Genomic DNA, 24,717 nt, shown 5'->3' with positions numbered 1-24,717 from the left:
ATAAGTACCTCTTTTTAAATAAAGTATTCTAAATGAGTGAACTGGTAGAACTTGGCCACTTGTGATATCTCATGAAATGACTAATTTAAGCTCTAAAACTTTATCAAGATCCAAAAGGGACAAAACAACAGCAGCAGCAAGTAACAGAAAGGTGAGTTGTTCAGTTTATCCTGGAAGAGAAGACATTCCTCATCCCTGACCCCGAGATGATGGGGATCAAAGCCATGGATCTGATGTCAGACATTAAATATTAACTCATGCATGTATCACTGAGATTCATGTCTAGACCAGAGACAATTTCACTGGGGAATCAAAATGTTTTATCCTTAGAGCTCTTCATCATTCTTCTTATGGGAGTGAATATATTTAAGTTAATGTAATAGTTGTATAAAAAAATTGTTATTTGCTGATACTTAGAAACAATTACTTTAAACTCAAAGCATACCTTAAAAAAACACAAGCCATTTGCTGGGCGGTGGTGGCACACGCCTTTAATCCCAGCACTCGCGAGGCAGAAGCAGGCGAATCTTAGTGAGTTCAAGGCCAGCCTGGTCTACATAGCTAGCTGTAGGACAGCCAGGGTTATACATAGAGAAACCCTGTCTTGAAAACCCAAATCCAACTCCTTTCCCCTCCAAAAAAAAAAAAAACCTATTGAGATGTGAGCCATCGGATTTGTACCATGAAGAATCAATCAAACCTAGAGAGGGATGGTCTTGTCCTCAACTCCTAGGAAGTGATTTGTTAGTAGCGGTGGTATGCCTATTAGGGATGCTCTTCTTTGCCTGGAGGCTTTGACCACTGGACATCCTACAATGAAGAGAGAGGCCTGGGACACACTGCGTCAGTTTCAGTCTCTGGAGGATCTACAGACTAAGTTTTATTTCACTCAGAGGGGCAAATGGACACTTGAGAGGAGTCCACAGACTTCCCTGGTTGTTAACACTTACATATTACCAACATCAAAGCAAGCGACTCTCCTTTAGCAACAGGGATTTAAAATCCTCTCAAATTCTTCTCTGCATATGTCTTCCTCCTGCTGTCTCTATTCTTTCTCTATAAAAAATGTGACTGAATATAATTCAGTAATTTCAGTGTTTTATGTTGATCTCAGACAGGGGCTCACTAAGTAGCCCAGGCTAGCCTGGAACTGCTGATCTTCCCACTTAAGTCTCCTGGATGTTTGGATTTCAGATGTATACTTTCTCATTTCAGATGTTTGAAATGAGAAAAGGTATAAGAAACATGCTCATATCTGTGGTTAATATATAAACTGCACATCTTGCCATATTCCTTGAAGAATAGAACCATCTGATAGTTATAATATTACATTCTGTTAAAAGGTGAATGTGCCTCACTTCTAAATGCTTATGTCCACATCCTAGTGACCAGCACCCCAGGGTATGACCTTATTTGGAAAGAGTGTCACTAAAGATTTATTAATAAGATAAACCCACACTAGAGTAGGGAGATGGATCCTATAGGACGATTTGTTTGTATAAAAAGAGGAAACTGGAACAAAAATGTGTATAGAAAAGAAAGCTATGTGGCCAGGCGGTGGTAGTGCACACCTTTAATCCCAGCACTTGAGAGGCAGAAGCAGGCAAATCTCTGTGAGTTCAAGGCCAGCCTGGTCTACATAGTCTAGAGCTATACAGAGAAACCCTGTCAAAAAAACAACACTCCCCTCACCCCACCCGCAAAAAAAAAAAAAAAAAGCAAGCAACACGACGACTAAAATACTCCTGACACAAGCTAACAAACTAAAAATTGGGAGAAGCCAGGCACGGTGACACACACCTTTAATCCCAGCACTTGAGAGGCAGAGGCAGGCAAATCTCTCTCTGTGAGTTCAAGGCCATCCTGGTCTACAGAGTGAGCTCTAGGACAGCATTCCTCAGAAAACAAGAGGAGGAAAAGGATGAAGAGGAGGAAGAGGAGGCAGTGGAGGAGATGGCAGTGGACAGGAGTACTGGAGTACACCCCTTTCCCTGGCTATCAGAGGGCACACAGTCTGCTGACACCTTATTTCTGACTTCTAGCTTCCAGAACTCTTAAGACTATATACCTTTTGTTTGAAAAGAGAAACAAGAAAAACAAGAATTTCTTTCTTTCTTTCTTTTCTTTCTTTCTTTTCTTTCTTTTTTTTTTTTTTTTTTTTTTTTTTTTTTTTTTTTTTTTTTTTGGTTTTTCGAGACAGGGTTTCTCTGTGTAGCTTTGCGCCTTTCCTGGATCTCGCGCTGTAGACCAGGCTGGCCTCGAACTCACAGAGATCCGCCTGCCTCTGCCTCCCGAGTGCTGGGATTAAAGGCGTGCGCCACCACCGCCCGGCCCTTTCTTTTCTTTTCTTTTCTTTGAGACAGTGTCTCACTCTGTAGCCCTGGCTGGCCTTGAACTCACAGAGATCTATTTGCCTCTGCCTCCCGAGTGCTGGGATTAAAGGTGTGCACCACTACACCTGGCCTGAGAATTACTTTGTCTAAGTGGTATTTTTTTTTTTTTTTAAACAAGGCCTTAGCTAACTTTAGTACACAGAATGACATAATTTAGGTAACATAAATCACTGTATACTGTCATCAAAGCATTAAAAAGGCAAATTTGTGATCTCTTGGTATGTTAACCAGCATACTCTTATAATGTACATAAGCATTATGTCATATAACATATAAACATATTTATGTTTTTTTCTTAGTTCTGTAATTCTATTGGTGGGAAAAAGAAAACCAGTGAGTCGTGCCAACTCATTCCCGCCTCATTCTCATGAAACTCAAGCTTTTATTATATGAAAGTAATCATTTTTCTCCTTCCAAGGCATGTAGGGGATTAGTGGTTAAGGTTTCTGAGGAAAGAATACATAAATCATTCAAAAATCGGTAGACAGTCTCTAGAAGCCACACATACACTGAAGTTCTTACCCTTGGCTTCTGGGGTCTTCCCACTGTGTAATTCGAGTGTTGTGGTTGACAAAATACACTCTGCCGTTGCTATCAGTTCTCTTCTCTTCGTTAAACAAAGTGAAAAACACAATATTAGTGTTGGAATAGTCTTTCCCCCTCAAACTAAGATAAAATAAGCTGAATCTGCCCATTTAGTGACTACTGATTTTATAATTTCTGTATCGTATCACACACACAAAAGATTATCCTGGCCTTTGAATATATGCCTTTCTTCCATCTCACTAGCCCATTCACACTTCTGACAGTGCTTTCTTGTTCTTAATCAAGTTATTAATATTATTTCTGGGCTGGGAGAGATGGCTTAACAGTTAAGAGCACGTATGCTCTTTTAGAGGACCCAAGTTCAGTTCCCAGCACCCACATCAGATAGTTCACAACTGTCTGTAACTCAAGGGCACCTGAACTTATGTGTACAAATCCACATACAGACACACATACCCACACATAATTAAAAACAACAAAAATTTTTTTAAAAATTAAAATTTCTAAGATGTTAAAAAGATTTAATTCATAATGCCCCGCCCATATGACCTCTCAGCTGTTTAGCTTTTCACAAATCACATATGGATTTGTGTGCTAAAGTAGGGAGGTATGACTTAAGGCACCATGAGGACTAGGTAAGCAATTCACGCCTGAGGTACTTTTCACAAATCACATATGGGTTTGTGTGTTAAAGTAGGGAGGTATGACTTAAGGCACCATGAGGACTAGGTAAGCAATTTACGCCTGAGGTACTTCCTTAGGTCTACCTCACATAAACACAGCAGGCAAAGACAGTCTTTTAGGCAAGCTATTCTATAGCAATGACAAAGCCCACAACTCAAGCTTCTGAGACCAAGAAGTGGTTTTCCTATACCTGTTTCAAAAGAGTAAAAATGGTCTGTTAATAATCATCCCCATAAAAATGAGTCATAGTTCTTTTGCCATAAAATGAAGGGCAAGGGCTAGAGAAATGGCTTAGTGGTTAAGAGCACTGGCTGCTCTTACAAAGGACCTGAGTTCATTCCTAGCACCCATGTGGTGGTTCACAACTGCTTGTAACTCCAGTTCGAGATCTGACTCCCTCTTCTGTGTGCACAAGGCATGCACATGGCATACAGATATACATGCAAGCAAAGCACCCATACACATAAAATAAAAATATATATAAATCTTACAAAATAAATAAATTAAGGACAGGGTATACATTTTAACCTTCTTCACTCAGAGAAGTAGTTTTTGTTTTGTTTCTTGGTGGGTGTATACACTTGTTTGTATGCCAAGTGGATGTGAGTGTGCATGTACAAGCACATTTATGCACATGCACATGGAGTCCAGGGGACAACCTCAGGTATGCTCTTTTTCAGGTACTATCTACCTAGTTTGTTTGTTTGAGACAAGAGTCTCTCATTGACCCAGGACTCACTTGATTCAGCTAGCCTGGTCAACCAGCAAACTCTAGGGATCCGCTCAAATATCTCCAAGATTACAAGTACCTGGCACTACACATTTTTTCATAGATGCTAGGAGTAAATTCAGGTTCTCATGTTGCACAGGAAGTATTTTACTATCTCTCTGCTTTTGCTTGGTTGAGTCAGGGTTTCCGACGGTTTGGGCTGGTTTTAAACTCATTGTATAGCCAAGGTTGGCCCAGAACTCCTGATCCTTTAACTTCTAACTCCCAGGTGCTGAGCTTACAGGCAAGTACCATCATGCTGGGCTATCACCAAAATGTTTTGAGTATTGCTGTGGAATAATCCTTCTGTACACTGTGACGACAAGTTGTTCTCATTGTTAACAAAAAGCTGATTGGTTAATGGCTAGGCAGGATTTTCAGGGCAGAGAGAATACTAGGGAAAGAAGGACAGAGTCAGAGGAGAGGCCACAAGACGTAGAGCAAGCAGGATAGGAAAAACGTAGATGAGGTAAACGAGCCTTGAGGCAGCATAAAATGTTAAGTCTCTGTGTGTTTATTTGGGGAGTGGGGGTGGGACAGAGTTGATCAGTGGTCTAGACAGAAACCTCCACCTACAGAGTATAAATGATTTCAAGGAAAAAACAATGGGATTTTTAAAAATGGATTTTATGTGTACCACCATGCCTGGCTTTATTTATTTTTGAGACAAGTCTCTCAATGAACCTGTTGGTCATCAATTTGACTAGGCAAACTGACCAATGAGCTTCACGGATTTGTTGGTCTCCTCAACTCCCACGGGATTGCAGACATGTATTACCACAGCTGGCTTTTTACCTGGGTTCTGGGAATCCAATTTAAGGTCTTCCTGCTTGCATGGCAAACACCTTTCTGACTTGAGCCATTTCCCCAACACAGCCTCTTTTCATTATAAAGGATCTTGCCTCAAGTATTTGGTGATAGTAATAGAAGCTGGAGCCCCAAGAATCATACAATGATTGTAATCTTGTGAAACTGACTTTCTTGTCTAAGCATTAGCATCGTTAAGGTCCTTCCAGATTGCTGTATCAATGATCTATTTCTTTTCACTTTGCAATGCTAGTGACTCAACCCAGAGCTCTGCCCAGGCTAGATGAACACTCTCTCTACCCACTGAGCAGCTCTCTAGCCAGATCTTCTAATAACAGACTTGAAATTAAAACTGATGTGCTTACCCCACCCAGGGGGCAGAGGACCGAGGGGATCAAATTCTTTATTTTGTGATGTAGCAAACAAATCTTGATTCTATAAAGAATAAAAAAAATGAATAATTAGACAAATAAATAATTCACAACATAAATACATCATTTCAGAGCAACTGTATTAATTCCAATATGGCTTCCCTGATATGTACGATACAACATATTCTTACAAAATTCACACTTAGAAAAGTTTTATTTTTGCTAAAAATATCTTTGAAAACCCTATATAATATTATCTAACAATTAAAATTATGTAAAATTAATATAGTACATAAACTGTATAAATTCTTACCTGCAAATTATTAGTTTTTCTCTTGTGCTACAAAGTTTCCTCTGCTAGTAACATAAAAGTTAGAGAATCATATATCCCCCCAAGTCATTCATAAAACCAGTACCTGGAGTGATCAAATAGCTTTCATATGTTCCCCTCAAGTCACTCATAAAACCAGTACCGGGAGTGGTCAGATGGCTAAGAAAAGTCTTGCATGTGTACTCAAAAACCAAAAGAATGCACATGCAGATGGAAGAATTGGGAGTAGAAAGACAACAACAAAATGCCACTAAGGCAATGAAGTTCATGTCTATTTCCCATGAAAGGTAAATGGGTCCTGGTGAGTTAAGTAGCTCATCCAAAATTACTCAAAATAACTATGGACAGGAACCAGATGTACCTGACTCCAAAGCCACTGGAGATTCATGTGGAACTAGGGTTGAAAAAAGCAGGCAAGTTAAGGATCTATACCCAGAAGAAATTTACCTATAATAATTTAGACAGAAACTAAAATGTAAAACAGAATAGACCTAAAAAGAAAATGAACAGGATATGATTGACACAAACTTATAATCCCAGCTGTTTAGAAGGCTTAGCCAAGATCTCAAGTTGAAGGCCAGCCTGGGAATTTAGTGAAATCATGTTTCAAAATAAACGTGAAAAGCTAGGGCACCCTTGAAGAGTAGCAACAATGGCTCCGCCCTACCCCATGCCAGTGGGTTCTAAAAGACAGAAGGTGATGAAGAATGGGGGCAAGTTGAGGCATGGCCAATTCTGTAGACACCTCACCAAGCACACCAAATTTGTGTGGTTCATGATTTGGGGGGTATGTGGCTTTATGCCCTATGAGCAATGCACTATGTCACTGCTAGAGAGGTTCTTAAGGCCAAGAAAGCCTTCAAGCCCATGAAGAAGAGGGTAGGGATGTACATCCATGCCCAGAGGAAGTGCAAGAAGCTGAGTATAGTGTTGGCAGCCATGAGAAAAGCAGATGCCAAGGTTTAAGTCTACATATCCTCTCCCTCAATAATCCCCCCCACGAAAGCGCTCTCTCTCTCTCTCTCTCTCTCTCTCTCACACACACACACACACACACACACACGCACATGCACACGCACACGTACACGTACACGTAAGACAGATAAACAAAAACTAATTTAACCTCTAAAACTACTAAGAAGGGGAATGTAGGGACATGTTTCCATAAGCAGTGATGGAGAAAGCACTTTTAGAGTGAAAGGTGTCTTGATCATAACAGAGCAGGGAAGAGAAGGAGATGAATTTGCCCACATCAGTAAGTGAAAACTATTCTAATGAAGAGTCCAAGAAAAAGGCAGGAAAGTCTGGAGAGATGGTTAACGGTTAAGAACACTGGCTACTCTTGCAGAGGACCTAGGTTCTATTTCCAGCATCCACACGGCAACTTCACAACCAGCTGTAATTCCAGTCCAATCCTATGGGATCTGATGCCCTCTGCTGACTCCATCATGTGGTGCACAGACATACATTCAGGCACATAAAATAAAAATAAATAAAAACTTAAAAGAAAAGGTGGGAAAATGGAGGAAAAGTGATGCCAAGGGAGAAGAGTAAAGACGCTTTACTCTGGTGTACTCTAAAAGAAAGTTCACATGATGCTGAGGCAATCGCAATGGAGAGTGCCAGCTTCTCCAGGCCTCCGGCAGAGCTGCTTTTCTTTGGTTTAAGTTCTATGTGCTAGCCCAACAAACCCATTTATTTTGGCATGGACTATTTTACTTTTCTCAGAGACAGATCTGTGATACATTGACTTGAGATTACAAAATTTCCAGCAGCACACAGCAAGGAAAGCACTATATATTTATCACTGTTTTTCCTTTTTTTGGAGCTGAGGCTCGAACCCAGGGCCTTGCGCTTGCTAGGCAAGCACTCTACCACTGAGCTAAATCTCCAACCCCTTATCACTGTTTTTGCACTCTTAGTCTGAAGGAAAATATGTGTTTAATCCATTTGCTTATGTGTAGGAAAAAGTGCCTTATTTTGTTTTGTTTTGTCTATCCCCATCCTGCCCCACCCCAGACAAGGTCTCACTATGCAGCCTGTAGCCCTGGCTGACCCGGAACTCACAACATAGTCCAGGATGGCCTAGAATTCACAGGAATGCCTCTGCCTTCCAAGTCTCCTGAGTGCCAGAATTAAAGCCATTTACCACCATGTCTGGGCAGTTTTTTTCTTTTTTATGTTTTGTTTTTGAGCGGTTTCTTGCATTGTCTAGGCTGGCCTTGAACTGTTGAGCTCAAGTGAGTCATCTGCCATTGCTGTTATACTGTATGTATATCTCTACTCTTGTTTAAAGTATTTTGTTTGTGAAACTCATTTGAAATTGTAATGAATAGTTGAGAAATACACATTAATAATTAGTCTTCTATGATAGTCAAACTTATAGTCATGTTAAGTTTTCTAGGTATACATAGATATAATTCAATTAGGTAGGTAATCTTCAAACACTTCAAAGACCTACAGAATATGGTATTTAAAATGTTTTAAAAAACTTAGACTTTCTGGACAGTGAGACACATCTGCCCCTAGCAGCACCAATTTATTTCAAAGAGAAAGATGGGCATTGAAGATACTCCATATGGTGTTTATCTTCTTCTTGGCAAAAACGTCCATTTGGGCAAGAAACTGTTCTTGCTTAGACTGATTGACAAAATGTTGTATAAAATGGACATGCAGGACCCATAGGAAGGTGACCACTGAACTTTGCAAGGCAAGATGATCTTTCATGTTCCTGCTTCGCATAAGAAACTGCCAGACATTTTACAGAACAAAAAAATGACTGAAAGACTAGGCCTATGGGCTAAAGATGGATGCCCTAATGTTGCAGAGGAACTTTGGTTAACTGTCCAGGCAGCCAGCTGTCTCTGTCATTCTAGATTTTTGGAAGTTGCTTACAATGTACTTCTTATTTACTTAGGTAATATTATATCCTTCTGGGGTCTTTGATGTAGTTGGGAAGACGAGATAGTTATAATTTTCCTTGGTTATGATAAAAGATAAATTAGATATGAAACTTCAGACTCACAAATATAGAATAAATAGAATATTTTCCTTGAATTTACCAAATATAAATAGACTAGATATTGTAACTGTAATTCTCACTTTATAACTGTTTTGTTACATATAATTTTACTATGTTAAAGTTAAAACTTTCCTTTTTAATTAAACAGAAAAGGGGAAATGCTGTGGAATAATACTTTTGTACAATGGTTTAATAAAACGTTGATTGGCCAGTAGCTAGGCAGGAAGTATAGGCAGAATAAGCAGACAAGGAGAATTCTGGGAAGAGGAAGGCTGAGTCAGGAGACGCCAGCCCACCATTCAGGGAGCAGCATGTAATGGCACACAGGTAAAGCCACGGAACACGACATATAGATTAACAGAAATGGGCTAAGTTTAAGTATAAGAGCCAGCGAGAAGTCTGAGCCAATAAGCCTTCATTTCGTAATTAAGATAAGCCTCTGTGTATTCATTTGGGTCTGAGCAGCTGTGGGACCGCGAGGACATGGGAACTGGGTGGGCACAGGAAAACTTTCAGCTACAAGCCTCAACTTCCCAAATCCTGGGGTAATAGATGACCGCCATCAAATCCAGCTTTGTAAAGAAACTCCGTTATAAACATACATGGTATAGATGCCTATAGAGTGTATTACTATCAGGAATGAAAGCTCTTCAACAGAGCAGCACACCAAAACCTGTATTTGGTCAGCTTCATCAGTAAGTATGCAGTGCTTCAACCCCCCCCATCAGCTCTGCGCACCACTTAAGTCAGGTTCCCAGAGACTGAAGCGGTCAGATTGTCCGTACAAAGTTACAGGCAGTTCTACATTTACAGTTGTACCAATTCTTTTCAATCTGCTTGGGTCCATTCTTATTCATCTTATCCACGAATTTTAAATTGCTCTAACTTCTTTTCTGTTTGTTTTTGTTTTTGTTTTGTTTTTTTCAAGACAGGGTTTCTCTGTGTAGCTTTGCGCCTTTCCTGGAACTCACTCTGTAGCCCAGGCTGGCCTCGAACTCACAGAGATCCACCTGGCTCTGCCTCCCGAGTGCTGGGACTAAAGGCGTGCACCGCCGCCACCACCACCACCACTCCACTGTTTTTTGTTTATTTTTAACACTAACAGAAAAGACAGAACTCACAAGATCAATACCTATAGCACCTCTGGCACAAACTGGCTTGCCACCCTACTCTCTTGTCTTTTTAGTGTTTTACATGACACATGCAGGCAATTTTTAGAGACTAAAGGTTTGTATTAGCTACAATAACCAATAAATCAATAGGCTACTTACCCCATAGATGAATCTCTGGTTAAACTGCTGCATTGCTCCCTGAAGCTGACTACGTTGTAGCTGCCACTGTTCATAGTTCCGGACAGATTCCAACGTTGGCCTCTGCCATGTTGTTGTTCTTGTGAAATGGTCAACATAATAAATACGTCCCATATTGTCCACACGCCGTTCCCAACTAAATCAGAAAAGAAACAACTAATTTAAGAAATACTGTGAAAAACATGTAAGACTTTTACCGTGAGAAACTACTAAGTATTCTTCTCTTTGTACTGGGGACCAAATCCAGGGCCTCACACATGCCAGTCAGTGAGTGCTCTATCACTGAGCTACATCCTCAGCTTTCTCATTTATCTGAAATCATTTATTCGTATTTATAAACTGAACTTCAATGCTTCTAAAATTTTGTCCTTTAAAAGTCCGTAACACGCTGGGAGGTGGTGGTGCGTGCCTTTAATCCCAGCACTTGGGAGGCAGAGATAGGTGGACCTCTGGGAGTTCGAGGCTAGCCTGTTCTGCAGAATGAGTTCCAGGACAGGCTCTAAAGCTATAGAGAAACCTTGTCTCAAAAAACAAACAAACAAAAAAGTCTGTAACATGTATCAATGAAGTCTTTTAAATGTAATATATATTTATAGAGTCTCAAAGGAAAAAGTGGTGTCCCCCCCCTCCCCAGTGATCTTTTACACTCCCGCAAACATCATCGGAGACATCAGTTGTATACAGAATTTTTCATAGATAAAAAAGTAATTTGCACAGGAATACAACTACCTTTTTACTTATTTGTAATAAAATAATAACTTCAAGACAACCAAGTTTTTTCTTCAAATTATTTCATAATGTAAGTTTACTATATAGAATTACCAAGGAGATACATATGTACACACACACATATATATTGATCTATCTGGCAAGATTTTTACAGTAGACACAAATTACACTATTGCCAGCATTACTATGTGTAGAGTTCCTCACCAACACTTCATATTACCTGCTACTTTAACAAGTCAAACAACACTTTTTAGGGATGTATTTCTTTAAGGATTAGTTAATACTAGTTAATATTAATACTAGTTAATAGCTAGCAAGATAGCAAGGTTAATATTTTTTCTTTTCTTTTTTTTTTTGTTTTTCAAGATAGGATTTCTCTGTGTAGCCTTGGTTGTCCTGGAACTGGCTTTGTAGACCAGACTGGGCTCTACCTCAAGAGATCTACCTACTTCTGCCTCCTGAGTGCTAGGATTAAAGGTGTGTGACTCTACCACCCGGCAATATTTTTCTAAAGACTTTTACTTATATGTATGTGTGTGCACATGTATGCTGGTGACCTCAGAGGTCAGAAGAGAGAAATTAATCTCTTGGAGCTAGAGTTATAGGCAGTTGTAAGCTGCCTGATGTGGGTGCTGAGAGTCAAACTCACAACCCTAGAAGAGCGGCAAACACTCTAACCACTGAGTGACCTTCAACCTCATAGTAGACTGCACCACTCATGCTTGCCATATATTCCCTTTGGTTTAAAAAAGTATTTTCTTTCATTTTATATAACATACACATTAAATACTTAATACCATGGTTACCAACATGTCCTTAACTTTCTCAACCATTTGCAACGATTTTAATATACATTAGTGGTGGTGATATTTTGTTTGTGCTCTAACAAATAAAGCTTGTCTGAAGATCAGAGTGCAGAGCTAAGCTACTAGTTAGCCATAGAGGCCAGGCAGTGGTGGCACACACCTTTCATCCCAATTCTTGGGAGTCACATGCCTTTAACCCCAGCATTAGGAAGGTGGAGACAGGAAGGGATATGGCTCAGCGGAGAGAGGAATATAAGGTGGGAGGAGACAGGAGCTCATTGCTTTCAGTCTGAGGATTCGGAGAGACAGGATCTTGATCCTTTTCAGTCTGAGGATTCCTAGAGGTAAGAAATCTTTCTAGTGGCTAGCTGCTCTGCTCCTCTGATCTTTCAGCTTTCACCCTGATATCTGACTCTGGGTTTTTATTATTAAGACCAATTAGAATTGGTGCAACAATTAGTTTTAATAACAGAGACTTTATCTTAAGATATAAGAGGAGCCAGGTGGCAGTGGCACACACCTTTAATCCCAGCACTTGGGAGGCAGAGCCAGGAGGATCTCTTTGAGTTCGAGGCCAGCCTAGTCTACAGAGCGAGATCCAGGATAGGCACCAAAACTACATAGAGAAACCCTGTCTCAAAAAACAAAAACAAGGGGCTGGAGAGATGGCTCAGAGGTTAAGAGCACTGGCTGCTCTTCTAGAGGTCCTGAGTTCAATTCCCAGCAATCACATGGTGGCTCACAACCATCTATACTGAGATCTGATGCCCTCTTCTGGCCTGCAGGCATACATGCAGGCAGAACATTGTATATGTAATAAATAAATATATTAAACAAAAACAAATCAAAACAAAAAAAGATATAAGAGGAACTGTAACTCTTTGCATGGGATGGAGGATTGAGACAGGTCTCAGCACAGGCTGACCTCTAACTTGACCTGATCCTTCAGCTTCTACTTCCCAAATGCTAGGACTGCAGGCAAGTGCCACCATGTTTGGTTGTTACAACTCTTATTTATTTAAATGATTATTCTTTTTTTTTTTTTTTAAGATTTATTTATTTATTATGTATACAGTGTTCTGTCTGCACATATGCCTATAGGCCAGAAGAGGGAACCAGATCTCATTATTGATGGTTCTGAGCCACCACATGGTTGCTGGGAATTGAACTCAGGACCTCTGGAAGAACAGCCAGTGTTCTTAACCTCTGAGCCATCTCTCCAGGCCCTTCAATGATTATCCTTAACGAAACAAATTTAAAATTTTATGGCTCTTAGCCAGGTAAACAGTTCAGACAGGAAAATAAAAGAACAAGAATTGTGGAATCTTTAATAGAAATGATGAAAGTAAAAATCATTCATAAAGGTATGGCAGCATAGGTGTGTAATCCCAAAACTTGCAAGGCTTAAAAGCTGAGGCAGGAGGATCAAGAGTTCCATCTGGGATATGCAGTGAGACTCTGTCTCCGAAAACAAAATCAGTCACAATAGCAACACCACCTCAGCATGCTGAAGTCAGTTCTCTAATTCTCTTCTTTCTAGTCTGGGTCTAACATAAAGCAGAACAGAGAGGAGGAAAGGACTGTAGGGAACCCTGGGTATAGATACAATGGATAAACTCTTGTTTTTAAATTCAGACACTTACCCAGGAGGTAGAGGTTCTGGTCTATCCCATGTTGTTCGCTTTTCAACATGGTCTACATAGTAAACACGCCCATGCTGGTCTACTCTCTGCTCCCACCTTAAATACAAATCAAAGACTAGTAAGGGCATTTTGTATTAGTTTGGATTTTTAATCCTGTTTACACCTTTTCACTTTAAATGACCATCTTATATAACTGAGGGAAGTGAGCCTGTTAGTCTATAAAGGAAAAAATAGAATTAAAAGATAGCCAAGAAATTTCTTCTAAAAAGAGAGAAAGCCCCAAGAGTGACACACAACAGTGAATGAGGTTTCTTTTTCCTAAGTGTTTGCTCTGGAAATAACATGCATTTCAAAGTCAGTCCATCCACTCAGGAGACCAAAGCTTCCCAATCTGATCAGATATACTCAGAACCTGAGAGGAAAAGCAAGCATCAATGCCCTGAAACCTGAACAACTGAGCTGACTGAAAGGCAACATTCTGACTACATTCTAGAAAAACTGAAGTCAAAGCATGTTATTATCAGATATTACAGGAGGAGAGTTATAGACTGGCCACCGTAAGTACTCCAGTCTTCTGGGCAGGTTTGTTGCCAAAGAGAAGAGAACAGCAGTAAACCATCACAGCTTATTATTCTAACCATTATTTGCTTACTTATTGTTATATGTATGGGTACTTTGACTGCATATCAATCTGTATACTATGTGTGTGCCTGGTACCCACAGAAGCCAGAAGAGGGCATCAGATCCCCTAAGAGTGGAGTTACCCACAACTGTAAGCAGCCATGTGGGTGCTGAGAATCAAAACCAGGTCATCTGAAAGAGTAGCCAATGTTCTTAACTGATAAGCCATTACTCCAGACCCTAAAATCTTTTTTCCTCTTTCTTTTTTTAGATTTATTTTATTGTATATGTATCAGTGTTCTGCCTGCATGTATATGCGCACCATGTGCATACCTGGCACTCACAGAGGTCAGAAAAGGGCACTGAATCCCCTGGACCTGGAGTTATGGGTGTTTGTGAGCCACCATGTGGGTGCTGGGCCCAGGCCCTCTACAAGAGCAGCCAGGGCTCTCTCTCAGCCCCAGATAATTTGTTCTTAAGGACAAACAACAGTCTACTTTAGCTTGCCATGCAGTATGGTTTGGATACAAACGGTTCCTGTCCTGCCACCCCACCTACTACAGCTGCTCGTGTCTTTAAATATTTGGTCTCCAGAGAGTGGTACTATTTTGGAAAGTTGTAGACCCTTTAGATCCAGATCTAAAGCATTCTACCTAGAGGAAGTGGGCTGCTGGGGTAATGCCCAATGAGGGCTGTAACAGGCTGGCTTCTACTTAAGCTCTCTGCTTTCAAACTGCCACAGTGAGAAGACCAAGTGAAAATCTCTCCCTCAAGTGGTTCTGTCTCACTGGTAAGTACAGTAACTAAGTACTAACTAAGTACACCACGTAAGTTCTCCAAAAGGAAAATGGTCGAGTTACCAACAAGGATAATCTGTCTAAGTAGCTGTAATTCCCATCATGAATTTATTAATTTACCAGTCAGCCAAATAACTTTGACTGGCATTCTGAGCCCTGAACATGAGGTTTTGGTTTTGATTTGTGTGTGTGGTATTGAAGGTAGAACCTGGAACTTCACACATACTAGACATGCTTGCTCTACCACTAAGCTAAACCCTTAGCCCTGACTGAGCTCTCAATTTGATCAAAGTATTAATGTTAAAAATAGGGGTTGGGGAGATGGTTCAGGAATTAAGAACACTTGCTATTCTTAGAGAGGACCCAAGCTCAGTGTCCAGAACCCACATCAGGTGGCTCAGACCTGCCTGTAACTCAAGTTTCAGGGGTTCCGATATCCTCCTCTACTCTGCAGGCACTGTTCACATGTGGTGCACATACAGACAAGGCAATCAGGCACACACACATACACATCAATTTTAAAAAAAAAAATTTAAGTACAAATTAAAATGGGACTATGGAACTAATTTATCAGTTTAAATTATTACATTGCTATGATGATTTTGTAATAAAAAAATCTTTTAAAAGGGTATTTGCTTTTTCCCTACCTAGAGAAGCAGCACTTAGTCACATGACTATTTTATTACTTAACTTTCTATGGGTGGCAGTGGGGGTCCTTGAATAGTTACTTTGTTTTCCAGGTGTAATGGTACACACCTGTAATCCACACTTGAGAAACAGAGGCAGAAGGATTAGTAGATCAGGGCTATCCTCATCTACATAGTGAGTTTGAGGTCAGTAAGGGCTATACAACACTCTGCCTCAAAACACCCCCCCCAAAAAAAAGCATAAATAAATAAATAAATACCGGTTATTGAGACAGAGTCTCATGCTGTAGCCCAAGCTGACCTAGAACTCACAACAATCCTCCTGTCTCAAGACTCCCAAGTGCTGAGATTACAGGTATGTGTTAACATACCCAGCTCAATTATTTTTCTACTTCCCAAAAAGGAAGAGGTAGTATTTAAAACATGGTAAGCTTTCTTGGATTCCATATTCCCAAAAATCAATTACAGTTACTTAAAAGACAATTAAGGAAAGAATACAGTATATAATCTTTTTTAAATTAGTGAGTACATGCACAATCATAAAGAAAACCAATGTTAGCAGTTACTTACCCAGGTGGGAGAGGAGCTTGACTTACAGTATTCAGTGGCCTAGGGCCTGAGCCTCCAGATATAGTAAGAGGAATTATTAACCCAGATGCTGCTCCTTCAGATGTACTTGTGTTTGTGTTTACATTTGTATTTGTTGGTGGCAAAGAGCCTGTACTAGACCCGTCACTTTCAGAATTGGTGGATGGTGAACCGTTTACAGATGCTATGAAAGATTTGAAGAAAATAAGGAAAGTTTTTGCTTTCTGAAATCTAAAATCAAGATTGAATTTTAACTTAAGAATTTAAAAGTAGACGACAAATGAAACCTAAGATGTGAATACACAGGTCTCATCAAATTACACAGCATATAAATTCTGAATTCATAAACATATAAAGTAACTACTTGAATGATTACTTTTTCTGGTGCAAGGGCCTTGTGCACAATAGGCAAGTACTCTTTTACTGAGCTACAACTCTTAGCCCAGTAAAAACTTTTAGAATAGGAAACCATGGGTACCACTTTCCAGATCCTTAAAACTGCCTTCTCTATGTGACCTTGAAGATCTGAGACTAATTTATGGTGTTGGTAATGAGTGTATTGATGCTACTGATGGCTAATCAGAAACTGGATATTCTATATAAATGCTACAATATAAATAATGAAACATGTTCATTTAGTGAATTTTTTTGTTTAAAAACTGATTATCATTTATCAGTAAACTTTAAAAATTTTTACCAGATTTATTCACTTATTTGTTTTACTTGACTTGCATGTGTGCCTGTGCACCATGTGTGTGCCTGGTGCCTGCAAAGGTCAGAAAAGGAAACAGGAGTTATGGGTGGTAGTGAACTACCATGTGGGTGCTGGGAATCTAATGCAGTCAGTTTCTCTCCAAGAGCAACAAGTGCTCTTAACTGCTGAGTCCTTTTCTCCAGGACCCCAGTCAGCTTTTTAAAAGATAAAATGGACTAAACAACCAAATTCTTTTTTTTTTTTTTAAGATTTATTTATTATGTATATAGTAGTCTGCCTGCATGTATGCCTGCAAGCCAGAAGAGGGCACCAGAGCTCATTATGATGGTTGTGAGCCACCATGTGGTTGCTGGAATGGAACTCAAGACCTCTGGAAGAACAGTCAGTGCTCTTAACCTCTGAGCCATCTCTCCAGACCCCCAAATTCTTAGCTATAAGATATGTCACAGTTACAAACCACACAAAGAAGTTTCAATCTAACTGTACTGTACTGTTTATAATTTATATAATACAAGTTATTTTCATTCTTAATAAAGCACTTCTTCATGGAACTTCATTCCTGGAAGAAAAACTTAAAGGAAAAGCAATTCTTAGTCGCCTATAGAAAGATCAATGTTGGTCAAGTTTTTAAATGTAAAAACAAAGCCAGAAGCCAGACATGGTGGCTCATACCTTCAATCCCAGCACTTAAGAGGGCTGAAGCAGACGGATTTCTAAGTTTGAGGCCAGCCTAAGTTACAGAGTAACATTCTACTTGAACAAAACACCAATAACCCGATACTTACCTGTCCATCAGTTTCCAAACAGAACATTATTTAAAAACACTAGGCATAGTAGTACACACTCAGGATCCCAGGCTAAGGAAGGAAGCATCTGAGGCTAACATGGGCAACATCTGGAGACTGTGTCAACGCTTCCTACCAAAAGAACATTATTTACAAAACAGCACTGGAGGCTAGAATATATACCTGGTCTTCGTGGGGTGGGTGGAGGTGGTCTCGAAGGTCTCGGAGGTCTAGAAGGCTTAAAGCCACCATTTGAAAGGGACGGAGAATTGTTCCCGTTTGTCCTCTTGTTTTCCCCTGACGCTGCAACCTCAGGGTCATCTGATCCATTCGTGCTCACTCTGGGTAAGAAGGGCAGGAGGGGAGAGGAAAAGAACAAAACAAATGCTCCTTATTTATTTAACAACAGCAAGAAACCCAAAATGTAATGTTTTAGGAATTAGAGAAAAAGTCTTTTTTTTTCTAACTTCAGGCCAGCCTTATCAAATAAAGAGGCCATAGGTTAAAGTCATATAACTCCTTGGGGTAGTTTAAATGAGAATTGTCCCAGAGGCTCATATATTTGAAGGCTTAGTCAGCAGGGAGTGGAACCATTTGAGAATGATTAGAAGGATTAGAAGTTGGGCTTGTTGGAGTAGGTGTGTCACTGAAGGTGGGCTTTGGGGTTTCAAAAACCCATGCCAAGCCTGTCTCTCTCTTGGCCTGCTGCCTGTGGATCAGGATGTAAAGCTCTCATCTCCTGCTCCAGTGTCCTGCCTGTCTGCTCTCTGCCATTATGATAATGGACTAACCCTCTGAAACTATAAGCAAGCCCCCAATTAAATTCTTTCTTTTATAAGAGTTGCCTTGGTCACAGTGTTTCTTCACAGCAACAGAAGTGTAACAACCTGACATAGACAGTGAGGAGTCACTCAAGGGTAGAACTTGAGCCCATTCGAAAATACTAGGTGTGGCTGCAGAAAGGCTTCGGAATGCCCTGTATAAGCAGGAACGAAATCAAGTTCTTCAAAATCCTACTGCCTATAGGCAAGAGGCCTACAGGCATATGAACACCCCTCTCCATTTCCTACTAGAAAAGCATCATCTATAAGAGTGCCAAACAACCCACGGATACTTATTTAGTACACTGGTTTGAAAGGGCCTTTTCCCTTTGCTTTTAATGCTATATATACACACACGCATATAATAGTTATATTATACATTTGCATTATTTATATTTATATAATTAGTATATGTTAAATTAATGTTTTACTTACACACACACACACACACACACACACACACACACACACACACACATTTATTTATTTGGTTTTTTGAGGCAGGGTTTCCTGTGTAATGCCCAAGCTGTCCTGGAATTTGCTCTGTAGACCAGGCTGGCCTTGAACTCAGAAATCCACCCGCCTCTGCCTTCCAGAGTATTGGATTAAAGGCATGTGCCACCACGGCCCGGCTCCATGTTATATTTTTAAACATGCAAGTTTCATATTTCTATGTAATTAATTCAACAATGAATTAGCCACATTTTCTTCCAATGATTTTATACTTTCATTTTTTGAAATCTATTTAAAATCAACTTGGAGTTTACTCTTTTCTTGGGATAACGGCAGCAGGTAGATTTTTCTTTTGTCAGATGACCAGCTTTCCTAGAATATTAACCTATGATCATAATGACTTCTGCAGCATTTGACAATGTTCATTAAATACTTCTGGGTTGTTGTTGCTGTTACCTTTTTGTTTAGTTTTAATGAGACAAGGAGAGTCGTTGTCTCATAAGTAGCCCAGGCTGGCCTCAAACTGAAGATTTCCTGCCTCAACCTCCCAAGTACAGGGACTACAAATATATATTATGCCACTATACCCAGTACTATCCCATCTATTTTTTTGTGTGGGGGGGTGGTAGGCAGGGGAATAGGGTCTCACTCTGTAGCCTTGGCTGCCTGGAACTTACTTTGTAGACCAGGCTAGCCTCAAACTCACAGAGATCCCCTTGACTCTGCTTCCCAAGTACTGGGAAAAAAGGTGCACGCCACATGTTTTTTTTTTAGATTAGATGTTTTTTGTAGATTTTTAGATTGGATTTATCTTACTTTTATGTGTATGACTGTCTTGCCTACATGCATGTCTGTGTACCACATGTGTACCTTTTGGACCCCTGGGGCTGAGGTTATGGAGGGCTGTGAGCCACCATTTAGGGATAGAAATTTAACCTGGGTCTTTGGCAAGTGTCTTAGTCTGAGCCATCTCTCCAGCCCCATCATCCCACCTTTAAAAGCCATTTTTCTCTAACTCTAACTTCTGTCATTCTTCTTTTATAATCTTGTACTTACATCACCCTCCAATTCTTCCTCTTCTTCAGTATTTTTCTAGAATCTCAAATCTCATAGTTTCAAAGATTATCTCTAAAATTTATCTCCAGTCAGAATTTCTATAATTAGTAGGACTCTCTCCCATCCTCTAGTATCGAGTTATTAACAAAATGCAGGAGATACAGCTCTCCTAAGGTCATTCTTCCTTCCTGGTATTCTTAATTTCTAAGTCCACTCAATCCTGCTTTCACAGTCTCCCTCCGCTCTTCCCCCACACCCGCCTCATCCACCTTTTAGTCGTCTACTATATTAATTTTGTATCTGTTTTCCTGATCTTCACTTGAGGCAATAGAAAGAGGAAAATTTAAAGGGGACATGAGAAGGGAAAAGGGGCCCTCACCCTGAGCTCTACTTTGCCTTGTCTGTTGATGAGTCAAGAAACTCAAACACAATCCAGAAAGCCCAAATTGTTTTGAGAGATAACGTGTGTTATTATATAAAAGACATCTTTTAAAGGAACTACACTATCGAGGGCTAGAATGTGTGTAACCATGAGCTTTACCACACTGTTCCCTTCTCGCCCCCAAATCCAAACTACAGACCTCATAAACAACCTTACGGGTTCATTACAAGAGTCCTTAAAATGAGAAATGAGCAAACCAGCTCATATTTTTATTTAATTAAAAGATTTTAAATTTTATTATTATTATCGTGTGCCTACAACGTGTGTGTTTGTGTGGGGTGCATTTCAGTCATAGGGCATGTACAAGGGGCGAGTCCGAGCCATGGGGCGTGTGTGGGGGGTACTTCCAAGCCATGAGGCCTGTGTATGTGGGGTGAGTCCGAGCCATGAGGCCTGTGTGTGTGTGTGTGGGGGGGGGTACTTCTGAGCCATGGGGCATGTGTGTGGGGGTGCATCCAAGTCATGGGGCATGTGGGGGGGGGTACGTCCAAATCATGGGATGTGGTGGTATTGTATTCCCCAAAATACTGTGCACTCTAATAAACTTATCTGGGGTCAGAGACAGAACATCCATGGGGCATGTAGTGGGGGTACGTCCAAGTCATGGGATGTGGTGGTATTGTATTCCCCAAAATACTGTGCACTCTAATAAACTTATCTGGGGTCAGAGACAAAACAGCCACAATATTAAACATAGAGGTTAGGCAGTGGTAGCACACGCCTTTAATCCTAGCATTCTAGAGGCAGAAATCCATCTGTTCAAGGATATAGCCAAGCATGGTGACTCACGCCTTTAATCCCAGAAATCGAGCCTTTAATCCCAGGGAGTGGTGGTAGAAGGCAGAAAGGTATATAAGGCGTGAGGACCAGAAACTAGAAGCATTTGGCTGGTTAAGCATTCAGGCTTTTGAGCAGCATTTCAGCTGAGACCCATTCTGGATGAGGACTCAGAGGCCTCCAGTCTGAGGAAACAAGACCAGCTGAGGATCCGGCGAGGTGAGGTAGCTGTGGCTTGTTCTGGTTCTCTGATCTTCCAGTTCACCCCAATACCTGGCTCAGGTTTGATTTTATTAATAAGAACTTTTAAGATTCCTGTTACAATGGGGCATGTAGGGGGGGTGCGTCCAAGTCATGGGGCATGTGTATGGAGGTCGGAGGACAACATGGAATGAGTTCTCTCCTCCCTCTTTTACCTGGGTTCTAGGAATCATGAGTCTTCAGAGTAAATACACCAAATGCTTTTCATCTGTCGAGTCATCTCACTGTCCTAAGTTTTAAACTTCATTTAAATTTTAAGTTTTGCTTGATTTTTAAACCTTGTTAATAAGGTACATCCTTTGAGGAATGAGACTTAGAAAGCCACAGGATCATATACAAAGCTACTGTAAAGACACATAAGCACAACTCCACCTCAAGAGGCCCATTCTTACATCTTGGAATTATGTTCTGTTCCTTTTCCTGTATGTCTAAGCACTTATGAACTAAGTCCTCTTCACCCTGACTCATCCTCAACTCTTTATATTCAAGGTAGGGCTTTAACTGTGTGGAAGTCCTAAGAGAGATGCGAACTCTTCAAGTAGCTAGTGGCATATGTTGGTATCTCCCTGCTATTGCTGACACACTCATAACCATATAACACAAACTATAATACATACCATTGACAAATAAAATTAATTTTCTTATAGAATTCTGATTATATCAATCCCAGTTGAATATTTTTAAGACACTCCCCTAAGGGGGTATTGTAGCATGAATCTTAAATGGTCTTATTAATAAAAACAAACCCAAGGCCAGTTATTGGGGTGAATGCTGGAAGATCAGAGAAGCAGAACAAGCCACAGCCACCTCACCTCGCCAAATCCTCAGCTGATCCTGTTTCCTCAGACTGGAAGCCTCTGAGTCCTCATCCGAATGGGTCTCAGCTGAATTGCTACTCAAAAAGCCTAAAAGCTTCTAGTTTCTGGTCTTCACGCCTTATATACCTTTCTGCTTTCTGCCATCACTTCCTGGGATTAAAGGCGTGAGTCACCATGCCTGGCTGTTTCCAGTATGACTTTAAACTCACAGAGATCCAGATGGATCTCTGCCTCCCAAGTGATAGGATTAAAGGCGTGTGTGCCACCATTTTCTGGCCTCTGTGTCTAGTGGCTGTTCTGTTCTCTGACCCCAGATAAGTTTATTAGGGTGCACAATATTTTGGGGAACACAATATCACCACAAGGTATCTTTAAATCTCTATTTAGCCACACAACTATCTATCTAATATTTAAAATATATAATATTCAGGATGGGGGAGCTGGCTCAGTTGGTACAGGGCTTGCTTCACAAACATGAGGATCTGAGTTTTGATCCCCAGCACCCACATAAACATTAGCCAGGCATGGAAGTTGACACCTACAGTGAGTGCTGGGGAGGCAGAGGCAGGAAGGTGCCTGGGGCTTGCTGGCCATCCAGTCCGGCCAAATCAGTGTGCTCCAGTTTAGTAAGACCCTGTCTCCAAAGGCTCAGATGGAAACGGGACTGAGTAAGAAAACACACAAACACACCACATACACACATCAAATAAAATTTAAAATAAGTAATGATTAGATAGACATGGTAGTGCATATCTTTAATTCTAGCACTCAAGAGAAAGAGGCAGAAGAATTCTGAGTTGCAGTCCAGTCTCAGCTACATAGTGAGACCATATCTTAATAAACCAAAAACAATAAAAGGGTTCACATTTATTAATGACTAAACATTTGCTGAAGTAATATTAGCCCAGGTTTAGGTGGCAGTTAAGCAAGATGGGTATGAGCTCAGGCTCTGAAGATCACACAGTTCCTACATTCTACTATATCACATACACCACAAACTCAGGCACGTTCCTTCTTCTTTCTGAGCCTCTGTGTTTTTCATCACTTTCAGCATAGCAGATGGCACAGAAGAAACAGTGTTAACTTCAATTCTACTCTTTTTTTTTTTTTTTTGGTTTTTCGAGACAGGGTTTCTCTGTGTAGCTTTGCGCCTTTCCTGGAACTCACTTGGTAGCCCAGGCTGGCCTCGAACTCACAGAGATCCGCCTGGCTCTGCCTCCCGAGTGCTGGGATTAAAGGCGTGCGCCACCACCGCCCGGCTCAATTCTACTCTTAAACTGACCAACTGCATTTTCTTTTAAATATCTTAGGGTTTCCATTGCTGTGAATAGGCAAGACACCGTGGCCACGGCAACTCTTATGAAAGAAAACATTTAATTGGGGCTGGCTTACAGTTTCAGAGGTTTAGTCCATTAGCATCATGGAAGAACATGGCAGCACACAGGCAAACATGGTGCTGGAGAAGGAGCTGAGAGTTCTACATCTTGATCCCCAGGCAACAGAAAGTAAACTGTATATCCAATACCTCAAAGCCCACAGTGACACACTTCCTCCAACAAGGCCCACCTACTCCAAAGCCACACCTCCTAATACTGCCACTCACTATAGGCCAAGCATTCAAACACATGAGTTTACAGGGCCATATCTATTCAAACCACCTCAGTATCCTATCTTCAGTCAAATGTTGTGATCAAACATTCACTATTAAAAACCCTGTTTCACCTCCATGTTTTTTTTTCTTCCTTCAATCTAGAATTCCTTCCTTCTCCACAATTCCTCTAAGATGCGCATATCTATATCATAATCAAGGCTTTATAGTCTTACATCAAGTGTGATTTCTTCCATGAAGACTACACATTTTATTGTTAATGCTACTTCATTTAAATCTTTAAAATTGTATGCTTTTTCTAATAAACATAAATTTTCTAATAAACATAAAGAGGGTAAGATTAAAATGAGTGACATTTCCAGTAAATTAGGGCTTCTATGAAATGGACTTGTTTACATAATTGCAAAAACTTCTGGAACAACTGTAATCTCAAAGCTTAAGTAAATCCAGTCTAGCCTAAGAGTATTAGCATTACCTGGAGACTTGTTAAATATGATTTACTCAAGTAGCGAATCAGAGAATATGAATGAAACCTAGCAACTTGTGTTTTCCCAAGTCCTCTGGGAGATTGTGATGTTCTACAAAGTTTCAAGGGCCTGCAAGATGGCTCAGCAAGTAAAGATGCTTGCTGCCAAGCTGGAAAGCCTGAGCTGTATCCCTGGAATTCACATGGTGGAATGAGACAATCAGCCCCAAAAGCTGTCCTCTGATGTCTGTCTGTCTGTCTGTCTGTCTGTCTGTCTGTCTCTCTCTCTCACACACACACACACACACACACACACACACACACACACACACACACCACTCGAAGATCTAGGAGGCACTGTGCCCCGTTACTTTGATCATGACTGTTGACCTGGGAAAACAGACAGAACCGACTAAACAAACGGCATGAGCAGGAGCTGGAGAGGTTTCA

At 40.5% G+C, this 24,717-nt stretch overlaps 1 protein-coding gene across 3 annotated transcripts in view; it reads right to left on the bottom strand.

Moving 5' to 3' along the window:
- Itch (itchy E3 ubiquitin protein ligase) overlaps positions 1-24,717 on the bottom strand; it is a 119,534-nt gene that overhangs the window by 34,812 nt on the left and 60,005 nt on the right. For all 3 annotated transcript variants that reach the window (XM_052725594.1, XM_052725596.1, XM_052725597.1), the window contains 6 exons: positions 17,748-17,905; positions 16,047-16,248; positions 13,412-13,507; positions 10,195-10,369; positions 5,565-5,634; positions 2,916-3,000 (listed from right to left, as the gene is read on the bottom strand). In XM_052725594.1, the coding sequence (XP_052581554.1) occupies positions 2,916-3,000; positions 5,565-5,634; positions 10,195-10,369; positions 13,412-13,507; positions 16,047-16,248; positions 17,748-17,905 (786 nt within the window). The remainder of the gene's footprint in view (positions 1-2,915; positions 3,001-5,564; positions 5,635-10,194; positions 10,370-13,411; positions 13,508-16,046; positions 16,249-17,747; positions 17,906-24,717) is intronic.

Source organism: Peromyscus californicus, unplaced genomic scaffold (assembly GCF_007827085.1).
Source record: "Peromyscus californicus insignis strain IS unplaced genomic scaffold, ASM782708v3 Scaffold_7__1_contigs__length_154581171, whole genome shotgun sequence".
Lineage (NCBI taxonomy): Eukaryota > Metazoa > Chordata > Mammalia > Rodentia > Cricetidae > Peromyscus > Peromyscus californicus.
This window is presented reverse-complemented; position numbering and strand designations above follow the sequence as displayed.